This window comes from Mastigoproctus giganteus, chromosome 1 (genome assembly GCF_048544385.1).
Source record: "Mastigoproctus giganteus isolate SK-2022 chromosome 1, ASM4854438v1, whole genome shotgun sequence".
Classification (NCBI taxonomy): domain Eukaryota; kingdom Metazoa; phylum Arthropoda; class Arachnida; order Uropygi; family Thelyphonidae; genus Mastigoproctus; species Mastigoproctus giganteus.
Window position 1 is genome coordinate 3,681,820 of NC_143575.1, and position 13,107 is coordinate 3,694,926.

At 38.2% G+C, this 13,107-nt stretch overlaps 1 protein-coding gene across 3 annotated transcripts in view; it reads left to right on the top strand.

Annotated features, from left to right (window-relative positions):
* Chd1 (chromodomain-helicase-DNA-binding protein 1) overlaps positions 1-13,107 on the top strand; it is a 606,282-nt gene that overhangs the window by 465,589 nt on the left and 127,586 nt on the right. For all 3 annotated transcript variants that reach the window (XM_090371234.1, XM_090371253.1, XM_090371245.1), the window contains exon 29: positions 10,525-10,675. In XM_090371234.1, coding sequence (XP_090227360.1) covers positions 10,525-10,675 — 151 coding nt within the window. The remainder of the gene's footprint in view (positions 1-10,524; positions 10,676-13,107) is intronic.

Consider the following 13,107-nt stretch of genomic DNA (forward strand, 5'->3'; position numbering starts at 1 on the left):
AAAGAGGCAGCGAACTGAAGTACCATCAGAGCCTGTTCCAAGGTTCCTAATTATGCACTCCACCGGGGAAAAACCGATTGGTAAAATGTCGCCCTTTTTTATTCAAAAAGGGTTAGATGGGTTAGCAGGTTCTCCCAAATCAGTTAAGAGGCTCCGTTCTGGAGACCTCTTAATTGAAACTAAAAATGACAGGCAATCGGAACATCTACTCCAAACAACATCAATCGGAGGAATACCTATAACAGTGACACCACACAGAACACTCAATTCATCGAGAGGTGTCATTTTGGAGTGGGACCTTCTCGACGTAACAGAGGAGGAAATCTGCTCTGAATTAAAACCCCAGGGAGCCGTCAAGAGAATTACTGCGCGAAGGGATGGAAAAATTGTTAAAACCAGGAGCGTTATCCTGACTTTTAACTCTCCTAAACCTCCTGATGAAATTAAAGCTGGATACATCAACTGTTCAGTGCGTCCATACGTTCCAAACCCTTTACGGTGTTTTAAATGCCAGAAGTATGGACATTCTCAAATGGCCTGCCATGGAGTCCTTGCATGCGCACGATGCGGTGCAAAGGACCACGAAACAACAGCATGTTCAGCCGCAAAACCCACCTGTATTAACTGTGAAGGCGAACACCCGGCCTATTCACGAGCATGCCAGAGGTGGAAAGAAGAAAAAGAAATTCAACGGCTGAAAGCAGAGCTAAATATATCATACCAGGAGGCAAGGAAATCGGTCAAACCCCTGAATATCAACAAACCTACCTACACCCAGAAGGTAGCAGGGAGATGTTCCGTCGGAACTCAGACGGACATGACCATTCCTCCAAAGGAGTCTTTCACTCCCATCGCGCGGTATCTCTTAAGTTCTCAAAAACCTGCACAAAAGGACCAATCAGCTGCCACTCCTATATCGGTACCTCCTAATGCTCCACAAGTAACAAAGGTAATTATGAAAGAAAAGAATAAGAAAGGGGAAGTCCCCCCTAGTACCCAAGAAAAAATGGATGTCGAGCAGAAGGAGGTACCCGAAGATTCAGTCTTGGAACTCTTTGCGGAGGAAGAAATGGACACGGGACAGCGTCCATTCTTCCCCAAAAAAGATAAATCCAAGACTGATAAAAGTAAGCCCTCAGCACCTCGGAAGCCGCCTGATAGACCCACCAAGCCAAAATAATGGCTAAATTCCTACAATGGAATTGTCGTGGATTCTGGCGAAATATTGATGACATCAAGGCCCTCCTGCAAAAGCACGAGCCAGTGTGCTTTTGCTTGCAGGAGACATATCTAAAGGCAAATGATGATCGCACAATGCACAGCATCACATTTTTTCGAAAGGATAGAATTGCAGATGGCTCTGTACATGGGGGAGTGGCTATCCTTGTGGGTAACCAGACCCCAGTGCAGCCCTTGCTAATTACAACCAGCATAGAGGCTGTTGCAATTCGCCTTTCAGTGGGATTTTTATTAACTGTGTGTTCCATTTATTTGCCACCTGGGACTGACATCTCCCAGGCAGACCTTGATGATCTTCTAATGCAGCTGCCTCCCCCTTTCTTACTTCTCGGGGATTTTAACGGACATAACACCCTGTGGGGTAGTGCTAACATCAACGGAAGGGGACGAGTCATAGAGCATGTGCGAAATGACAATGACCTTTCCCTTCTAAATACTGGAACAAACACTTTCTTCCACATGCCTACTCGTACTTTTTCTGCCATTGATCTCTCTATCTGCTACCCTTCTCTACTCCCTTCACTCGCTTGGGACGTGGAGGAGAATCCATATGGAAGTGATCACTTCCCTGTGATAACCTCGTTACACAGTGGGAGCCCATGTCTTCCCTTCAGGTTACCACGGTGGAAGATTGATCAGGCTGACTGGACTGCCTTCCAACATCAGGCAAATTTTGATCTTAGCGCGGTCAGTCAAGAGCCTATCAATGATGCAGTTAAGTACATCACAGAAAATATTGTCCAAGCAGCTGCGAATGCTGTTCCAAAAACATCTGCCCGGTTTCCACCATTTCCCAAACCTTGGTGGAATTCACAATGCACAGCAGCAAAAAAGGCTCGAAACAAAGCGTGGGGGATATTCCGCCGATATCCTACCACGACCAACCTTATAGCCTTTAAACGTGCACGAGCCAAAGCACGATATAACCGCCGTCAGAGTCAAAAGGAATCGTGGATCCGTTTTACATCATCTATTAACCAGTCTACCAACTCTAAGGTAGTCTGGGATAAAATCCGGAAAATGAAGGGAAAATATACTTCCCACCCTTCTTCAATCCTAGATTATAATGGATGCGCTATTGCAGATCCAACTGCAATAGCCAATTCTCTTGGGGAAACATTCTCTAACATCTCTGCAACATCTTCGTATTCCCCAGAGTTCCTGGTCCTGAAATATAAAATCGAAAAACGGGCACTTAACTTTAAATCTAAGAGCATTTATCCCTACAACGGGGATTTCACTATTCTGGAACTGAAAAGAGCCCTCGCTCTTTCCAAAGCAAGTGCTGTTGGACCAGATGGCATCCATTATGAAATGATTAAACATCTTTCACCAAAATCTATGGATTGTCTGCTCCTTCTGTATAACAGAATCTTTACTGAAGGGCAGTTTCCGGACTCCTGGCGAAAGGCAATCGTTCTTGCCTTTCCTAAGCCAGGAAAGGATCCAAAAGTCACCACCAATTATCGTCCTATTGCTCTGACTAGCTGTCTGTGCAAAATCCTGGAGAGAATGGTTAATTCCTGTTTAATATGGTACTTAGAATCAAACGACCTTCTCTCCAACATCCAGTGCTGCTTCCGAAGGAACCGGTCCACTTTGGACCATCTTATTAGACTGGAAACATCCATCCGGGATGCTTTCCTAAAACGCGAACACTTGGTGTCAGTGTTCTTTGACATGGAGAAAGCGTATGACACAACTTGGAGATTTGGCATCTTAAAAGATCTGCATAGCCTTGGCCTTAGGGGGCAACTCCCCATTTTTATTAAAAATTTTTTAGCCAATCGATCTTTCCAAGTCCGTGTGGGATCCTCACTCTCTCGTTCCTTCAGTCAAGAGGAGGGAGTACCACAAGGATCAGTATTAAGTGTCACGCTTTTTGCCATCGAAGTAAATTCCATCACAGAACAACTTCCTCCAACTGTAAACAGTGCCCTCTATGTTGATGACTTTAGCATATTTTGTCAGTCAAGCAACATGATGGTTATTGAAAGACAACTGCAGAAAGCTATTGATAGCCTCAACTCCTGGGCTCTTTCTAATGGCTTCAGGTTCTCGCCGGAGAAGACCGTTTGCGTACACTTTTGTCGTAAGCGTAATCTTCATCCTGAACCTGAATTAAAGCTCGGACAAAATGCAATTCCAGTAGCAGTGGACACCAAATTCTTGGGACTCGTATTCGATAAAAAGCTGACCTTTCTGGATCACATCCGTCAACTCCGCACAGAGTGCACAAGAGGACTGAATATTCTGCGCTCTCTTTCCTCAACATCTTGGGGTGCGGATCGATGCACCCTACTACGCATCTATCGTGCACTTGTACGATCCAGACTAGATTACGGGTCCCTGGTATACAATTCGGCCAGAGACAGTGTACTTCGATGGCTGGATCCTGTTCATCATCAGGCTCTCCGTATCGCTATTGGAGCATTTCGAACATCCCCTGTCCAGAGCTTATACGTCGAAGCAAACGAACCACCGTTATCACTTTGACGTAAGCAGTTGTCTCTAAAGTACGCCGTAAAACTGAAATCCCTGCCAGACCATCCTACGTGGCCATTCGTTTTTGAGCCACGATGGGAAAATTTGTACAACACCCGTAAGACTGCCAATCGTCCTTTTGGTATTCGTCTCCAAGAGCTACTCAAAGAACTTAATATTAAGGTAGACAAGGTTGCCCAAACACCAAAGCAACCCCTTCCACCCTGGCATGCTCATGTTCCAACATGTGACTTGTCCCTTAGAAATTGGGGAAAATCGGACACTCCATCGTCTGTCTACTTGCAGCTTTATTCAGCACACCGAGCTGAACATTCTGACTTTGCGCCAGTTTACACGGACGGTTCGAAGTCGGAATCATATGTGGGATCTGCTGCTGTCTTTACAGACAGCACTACATCGGAGCAGATTCCCTCTGAATGCAGTATATTTACTGCAGAGCTGCATGCTATAGAGTTAGCCTTGGATCACATTAGTGAATGCCAATACCAACGGTTCATTTTATATTCCGATTCTCTCAGCGTGTTACAGGCTTTAATATCTGTGAGGTATAATCCTCATCCAGTTCTGTCTAGTATTCAGCAGAAGATTCACTTCCTCCTTGGACGTGAATATGATATCCACTTCTGTTGGATTCCCAGCCACATTGGGATTAGGGGAAATGATTTGGCTGACGCCGCAGCCAAATCAGCAATTCCCAATAATAACCGCTGCCTGTCAGTCCCCTATACAGACTACAGGCAAATAATACACCAAAAGATATATTCCCAATGGCAGGATTCGTGGAATAGACAGACTGTGAATAAATTATATCATATAAAGCCTGTTATTGAACCGTGGCAGTCTAGTCTGCGCAGGAATGGTAAGGAGGAAGTTGTTCTTGCCCGGCCCCGCGTAGGACACAGTCATTTGACTCATTTGTTTTTGCTGAGGGCTGATGACCCTCCTATGTGTGAGTCCTGTGGCACAGTTTTAACTATCAGACACCTTTTAATTGATTGTCCAAATTTTAGGAATATCCGTTTTACCGCTTTTAATCATCTGACTGAGCCTTATACACTCAGTCAGATTTTATCCGACAATGACCACGTGTCTGCTGTTTTTAGCTATTTTAAATTAATAAAAGTTTTTAATTGTATCTAAAATGCATACGTTATTGTTATTTCTTTATTGATTTATTTTTTAGGTATTTGTTATTATATACCGTGACGTGGTGGCCTAACCAATTAGGTCACCGAGAGCTTAAATTTTTATGTTACCTGTTCTAGGCGCATTATAGCCTCAGTTGCTGATGCGCCAATAAAATACAAACAAACCAAACAAAATGAAGATACACATGCATGCAAGCGCACGACACACACACACACCAGAATTGCTAACTTTATCAAAGGACTCTTTGTGGACTAATGTTATTAGTAGATTCCCAAGGGTTCAATGCTAGGCCCATTGTTATTTTCTGTATTTATTAATGATATTGACAAAGGCATATCAAGCTTAATGTTTGATATGCTTTCATGAGGTGAGTGCAGTCTTAATGCTTTCACTCATCTCATGAATTCTTGTTTGTTGCCACAACAGCCGATGTTGATAAGATGGTCAGAGGGTAGCAATGTTTCATTTCAGTGATTCTATATCTTCTGTCTGAGGGTAGCAATGTTTCATTTGAAACATTGCTACCCTCAGACAGAAGATATAGCTTGGAATACAAACCTAAATAACTTCAAGAGGTGTCACAGTAATAAACTATAGAAGATTACTTAGTCTGAACTGTATCTACAGTAATTTCAGAAGTGTTGTCGATAAAATGGCTGAATTTGAACTCCTGGTTAGGACAACTAATGCTGATATAATAGGGCTAACAGAAAAGTGGTGCCACATGGATATTGGTGATGATCAGTTCCACTACGGTAAGTATAATGCATTTAAGAAAGATAGAAGGGGTCATGCTTCTTATCAAAAGCAGCCTGAGCGTGAAAAGAGCTTTTGCTGAGTCTGAAGTGACATCTGCTAGCATAGAATCTGTGTGGTGTGAGTTAATCGAAAGCAAAGGAACGATGAGAGTGGGAGTAATCTACAGAAGATTGTGAAGAATATGACAAGAGGCTTTACATATATTGTAAAAAATGTTTAACTAACTTTGTAGACTAAGATGCATTTTGGGCTAAAGCCTCAAGCTGTGAGCAAATTTAGGCTATGTATATATTAAGTGCAATGGCATCATTAATACAAAGCCATTTCTGAATAAACAGAATATTTATAAGGCAACATCATTTTAAGTTATATCTCATATTGTGAATACCTTCACAATGAGTTGCCATGATATTGCACTACTTCAAATAAGTAACGCTTCACCTAAGGAGAAGACTAATGTTACTTATTCTCAGATAGGTACCACCACCACCCAGACGGCACCGTTTCAGGGCTATTTGGCCCTTCTTCGGTGAGTTGGTTGATTTTGATTGATTTGGTAGTTGTTGGCGCATCGGCTTCTGTGGCCATATTGCACCTCCCAAGGTTTTTGCAGTACTTTGATCCAAGCCCGAGGCGGGAATCGAACCCGCGACCTTTGGGTTGCCGGGCAGGTGCTTTACCCACTCGGCTAGCCCGGTCGGCTCGGTGAGTGGGTAGGTGCCCAAGTGATGCAATGATGACAAAACAGTTATGAAGTATAACTCCACAATATGAGAGATGCCTGATGGTATATGATGTATTTAGCCCTAAATGCATCTTATTATAAATACATCATATACCATCAGGCATCTCTCATATTGTGGAGTTATACTTCATAACTGTTTTGTCATCATTGCATCACTTGGGCACCTACCCACTCACTGAAGAAGGGCCAAATAGCCCTGAAACGGTGCTGTCTGGGTGGTGGCACCTATCTGAGAATAAGTAACATTAAGATTCTAAAATGATTGTTGGGTGACTGCAGGGCAGAAGGCAGAGGGTTGTGATCAAATGGATATTTTTCAGATTGGTGTAATGCACAAGGTCCCTCAAGGATCGGTTCATGAACCACTGTTATGGTCCAAGAACTAGAGAGCAGAAACTGTTGTTATGAATAAACTTTTTTTTTTTTTTAACAGTGTTTTTCTTGAAGCAATCAGAATCAGTTGGCATCTAACGGAACATCAAAACAGAAATCGACAAACAGAAAATCCTTGATAAGATAATGTTTGAAAGCATAGTATACCGATAAAAAGAAAGAAACACATGCAAATGCACCTATAATTGAGAAGATACTTAAGAAGAGTTGTAAAGATTGGCCTTTTTATCTGAAATAAACAAATTTCACCTGTACTGGAAACAGATTTCTTTGAAGTAAAATAACTGCACCTTGAGCAAATCTTAGAATGAAAACTCGAGAGGAGGAAGAGTTATCTGGATTTATTCTTCTTTTTGGAACCTTAAAAAAAAAAAAGCATGATATAAGCAGAAATGCATGTTAAATGCAAGTGCTATTAACATTAAAAAATGAATGGCACTTCTCTTTTCTTATGCTGCCATGAATGGCTCATTGGACCAGAAAAAAGATGGCTACAAGCAGAATAGTGCTATAAATCGGAATGTTATAATGGGAGTTTATTGTATAGAATACTATAAGCAGGCAATGAGAAATTACTGAGATGTGTGCAAGAACTCTTGCACACATCTCTTTCAGCTACACAGTCAGAGCCTTACCTCTACACTTGTAATAAGAGCATTGCCACGTAGCTATCTTTATCTGTTGGCAGAACAAGTCCTAGAATTCAGGGGACCTGGGTGCAAGGATTAGTTGAGGAAAGGGAGAGAAAGAAGTAGTTTCATTTGTCTGAATTAAGGAGCCTTCCTGTTTGGAATTGGTACCACTTTTCAGTCTGCGGCCCAGGTGCATTGTACCCACTACAATTCAGAACCAGCCTTGTCTGTAGCTTTTGGTTTTGATTAGCATGAGCTTTGTAAAGGAATACAATACCTTAGCAGCACTTGCCACTTTCTTTACAGTAAAAGGTTAATGCCTTTAGTGTTGTTTTTGTGCTGAGTGCTTGTTAAGTGCCAAGGCAGCAAATATCACAAGATGTTAGTATATTGTGTTCTTTGGTTGGTTTGCCTGTTTGCTGAACAAAAAATCTAAATTCCATGAAATAAAAACCTTGCAACTCTTACTCAAGACAGACTGACAAATTTTGACACTGTGCTAAAAGACTCCATAAAAATTCTCTTCATCTTCATGGGATCCTAATGCACTCCTTTTTTAAATGGTGTGGAAGAACAGTGATCATAAGCACTGTGTCACCATGAGGGCAACCTGTTTAACTGACTTGTGAAAATAGTAAAGATTCAGAAAGACTTGGCTGAATTAAATTCGATTAAAATAGATTGTAATGTGAGCAGCAGATTCAAATCAGGTGTATCCAAAGAAAGAGAGGACACTTTAGAAATTTCTGAAAATAAATCAAAAGCTGTTAGAGACTACTTATGACTATTTTGACTGATTTGAACCTGAATTGAAATTCAAATATCAAAGTAAACCTGAAAAATGTTCCATCAGTTTTGAACTCAGCGAGTTGATTATACGACTAAGTAATTCAGAGAGATGTAGTATAATATCAAATGGACCTATATGAATAACTAAAGGATGACAAAACAGGCATTTTTGTAATTTCTACTACAACAGAACTTTGAAACATGGTGAGAACTGTGTTTATTATTTCATTACGACAAGCCTCTATTGTATTACATAGATACTGGAAATGCATTGGAAAGACAGAATATATGGGTTTCATATAGAATTCATGTCAAAATGGATTGATTTGAGCATCTACTCTTCCAAATCCTGAGATGCAGTCTGAAATTTCAAAAAAAAAAAAAAAGTATATATTTAATGAAACTTGATTTCTAAATAATTTCATGTCTGCAGACACCCATAACACAATCTCAATCTGTGAAACAATCTGCACTGAATTCAGTTCCAGGAGAAACAAAGATTTTTAGGAGAAATAATTTTTTTTTAAATTCTTCAAAGTTTCTTAAAAGTGATTCTCTCTCTATGGGAGGGGGGGGTTACAAATTTGCTAACCCTTCTAATCTGTGATCTTGTGATTTGCAAAGACACCACTGATTGATGGAAACACAGCTACAGGAGAGGTGGTGGGAGAACCAATCCCAAAGGTAGATAAAATCGAGTTCCATTTGGTAATTTATACATTTATTGAATATTGTAATGTCAGTAATTAAAAAGAAGCATTATTTATCAGATTAGCCTATAATTATTTCACAGATTAGCCTATAATGATTTCATAGACATGCAACAATAGAGGCTCTCTTCAATGAAACACATAATGGAAAGCTAGCTGCTGTTGTGGTGAGCAGCTAGTTTCCCATTATGTGTTTCATTGTTACCTATTTAGATTTTACATTTTTTTTTTTTTTTATCTTTCACCCTTTAACTTAGCCTTGTTTCCAATTCTAAGTTAAAGGGTGAAAGATAAAACAAGCAGCTTTGTTGTTAATCTCTTTCTTAAATAGTAATTTATATGTTCCAAAAAGTGGATTTAATTCCATACAAACCAAAGTGAAATTTAATAACTATAATCAAATGTACATTTTACAGTTCTACAGTAGTCACTGAGTTCTCTCTCTTTTTCCCTATCACTCTAATTTTCACCTGCTTAGATGAAGTTATAGTTAGTTAGTGCTAATTTTGTTACAAAGTTTACTGAATGAGTGGCAGTGCTAAAAGAGAAAAATGTCTTTTTTTTTTTTTTTTTTTTTTACATGGTTTACCAGTATTAAATAGCAAATAATATCCCAAAATATGGATACGCTCTTTTAACAACATGGTGCTTGTTTTAATGTACAGCTTGAATACATCAAGCTGCATGCTGCGTGATTATCAAGTTGGCTAAAACAAAACTCATTGAGTTGTTTGTTGTGTGAGAGAAGTTGAAAAAGATTTTAAATCCTCCACTTTTTAAAATCGTTTTTTTTTTTTTCTTTTTAATCTTCCACTGCAAAAGTATTATTTCGTGTGATGTACATTCATTTTTTGTCAGTCTCTCTCTCTCCAAATCACCACATTCATATGGTAACTTCAAGATGCATAGCATCTACATTAAGAAATCATGTGTTTTATGTAATGTTTGATTGTTTGAACATTTAGTGTATCAGTGAATTTTTAAGTGATCAGTGTATTTTTAATTTTACCTATTGGTATAGTATACACCTATTGTTAAATTCAGACAGTTAAACTGTAAGAGAATTGTCAGTATTTGAAATTATTTCCCTTCATGCATGATAAATCCTCAATTATAGCAAAGTGGTTATGATTGCTGTACTTGCCCACTTTGTGGGAAATTCTTTGATTCAAATTCCAGAAAGAAGTTAGATTTTTTGGGCGCTTTTTTTCACACTAATTGAGATAGTCAGCTTCAAATAGGGGTTCAATACTCCAGAAACTTGGATTTTTCATTCTTTTAAAATTTTTAGAAACTTGATTTAGGAAGTGTAGATGTCTTGAGAAGTTTTAATAACACTTGAAGTGTAAATATAATTTCTTAAGCACTCTGAAAAAACTCATATTTGCTCATTTTGTAAAACTATCTCTTCTACACAGAAGTGAATACTTTTCTGCAATTGTTGTGATCGAGTTTTAAATATCATCTTTGCATCAACAATAAAAAAAAATTTAAAAAAAGTTAAATGAGATGAATCAATATTTTTATTTGAAACATTTCAAATATCTGAATATTGTGTACAGCTATGTCTTGCTTTATTTAGATTTTTTCTTCATCTACCTAGGTGGATTCTTACAGCTCATTGTAAAGATGCTCACTGGGGTATACCTTGGACCAATGAAGATGATTCTAGACTTTTGCAAGGCATTCATGAATATGGAATGGGAAGCTGGGAGGCAATTAAGATGGATCCCAACTTGGGTCTGGGTGACAAGGTTTGTGCCATTTTAAATATTGGCTTCATATTAACTGTTGTTTTATGAAATAGTACAAATTAATGAAAAAATGAACATCAAAACAATACAAAATAATAATTTTATATACTAAATGAAACATTTCAACAATCTTTTTTGTTAGATGCTCACAACATTGATATACTGAATGTTTTATTGATATACTGAATGTTTTATTGATATACTAAAGATTGTTTGTACTTATTGATTTTATTAGATATCGTATTATCCCATGAATTGAATTGTATGTTATTGTAAGTAAAAGAGATGAAATTGAGCATTTAACAGCATTTTCACAAATATTAGATATTTTATTACAGATTTAGAAGGATATTTGAGCATTGCTGTCATTTTATATAACATGTATAAAAATCGTGGACCACAATTTAAGCAAAACAATATAGTAATATTCATGCTGACAAACAGATAATACATAAAGCAACATGTTGCCCATTAATGATTATAATTATTTCCTTTTAGCAAATTGCTAGCTGACCAAGAAATAAATTTCTTTAATTTTTATTTTTTTAGATGATTAGAACAGTTACATTAAAATTCTACTGAGCAAGTAGAACTTGAAATAACCATAGCATTCCATTATGTTATCTGTTTAAGTATATTATTTGCACAAATAAATTTGGATCTTGAATTCTTACATTTCCAGTTCTAGGCTTTCTTTCTTTCCATTTTACCAATTGCATTAATCTTTTTTTCTTTTTTTTCTTTTTTTTGTACACATGATAAATACAGATGCACCACAGATAAATTGAATTCAAAACTTAAATCAAAAAACTGCTTCTTCCCATATAATTTTTTCTTGGTTTTTGAGGAGGCATGTGCATTATGAAACAAAAACTATGCTATTTACAGAAGGAAATAATATAATTGATACACTGTATCAATTAATATTTTTCATTTATGTTCTTTGTGAGTTGAGCAGCTGTAGCTCTAATATAACAACACTTAGTGAGAAAACTAAATTCTAACTAGCAAAGCACTCGAAGTCGGGAAAAATGAAATGGAAAATGCCCAAACAGAATATCCAAAGCCAGCACCTCTAATTAGGTTAAAGTATTGGAGATTTCAGACTTGAGTCAAAATGAAATTAAATTTTAAAAAGAAGAAACCAGGGGATGTGCATTTTAGAATATATTAAAAAAATTGACAAAATAGAAGCACACCAGGTAGCAAAGTAAATTAAAACGTAAAAAGTGTGGCAATAACAAAATCTGAAATAGTGAGAGTGCAGTTAGCATTAGTACAGACATATGATGCAAGAAAACAAACTCATACAGCATCAACCAAAAAAATAAATAAATAAACTTCCCATTTCACCTATCCATTCACTCCAAATATTTGTCTAGTTCTGCTTGAATTTATTTAAGCTGTCAACTTGTACAATGACAAATGGAAGTTTGTTCCAGCAATCAACCACCCGCTGGCTAAAGGCAAATTTTGATGGATTTATTCTACAACTGTCTTTCCTCAGTTTGAATTTATGTCCCCTCAGGTGATTAATCTGGGCAAGAGGAAGAGTTCCAACAGCATTGAGCTTGCTCAAACCATTCAAGGCCTTATACACCTCAATCAGGTCATTTTGCAGGTGCCTAGTCTGAAGACACTGTAATTTGCATAGCTTAAGCCTTTATTTGTAAGAGCAACCCTTTGTTCCATTCACTAATCTTGTTGCCCTTCTCGGTCCAGCAGGTTTTCCTTCCTTCTAAATAAATGAAGCCTCTAGACCTGTATACAGCACTAAGGTGTGGCCTGACCATTGCCTTATACAGCGAGATAATCACCTCCTTATCCCTACTAGAAAAATTCCTGTACATCATTGACAAGACACCACGAGCTACTCTTGCAGACCGTCTGCACTGCTCGGAAAACTTCATATCAGACTGCACAATTATCCCCAGTTTCATTCTCTACCACCCTGAGTGTAGTACCACACAGTTGATATGTTACTTTGGGGTTACTGCTACACATATGCAGTACTTTACATTTGTCAATGTTAAAACTTCAGGTACCACCTCTCAGCCCATCTGCTGAGCGTTTCTTGATCCTGTTGTCATAGTGTATTGTCCTTCATGTAGTAGTAGTAGTTCATCAAATAGTAGTAGTGGCATGTGATGCAAGAAAGCAAGTATATGAACTTATTCAGCATCAGCCAAAAAAAAAAAAAAAAAGAAATACAAAACAATTCCCTCTAAATGTTTGTCCAGTTCCTCCTTAAATTTATTTAACCTATCAACTTCCACAACAACAGATGCAAGTTTGTTCCAGCAATTAACCGCCCGCTGGCTAAAAGCAAATTTACGCACATCTATTCTACATCTGTCTTTCCTCGATTTGAATTCATACCCCCTTAGGTTAATAATCTTACAAGGGGAAGAATCCCATCAGAATTCAGCGTG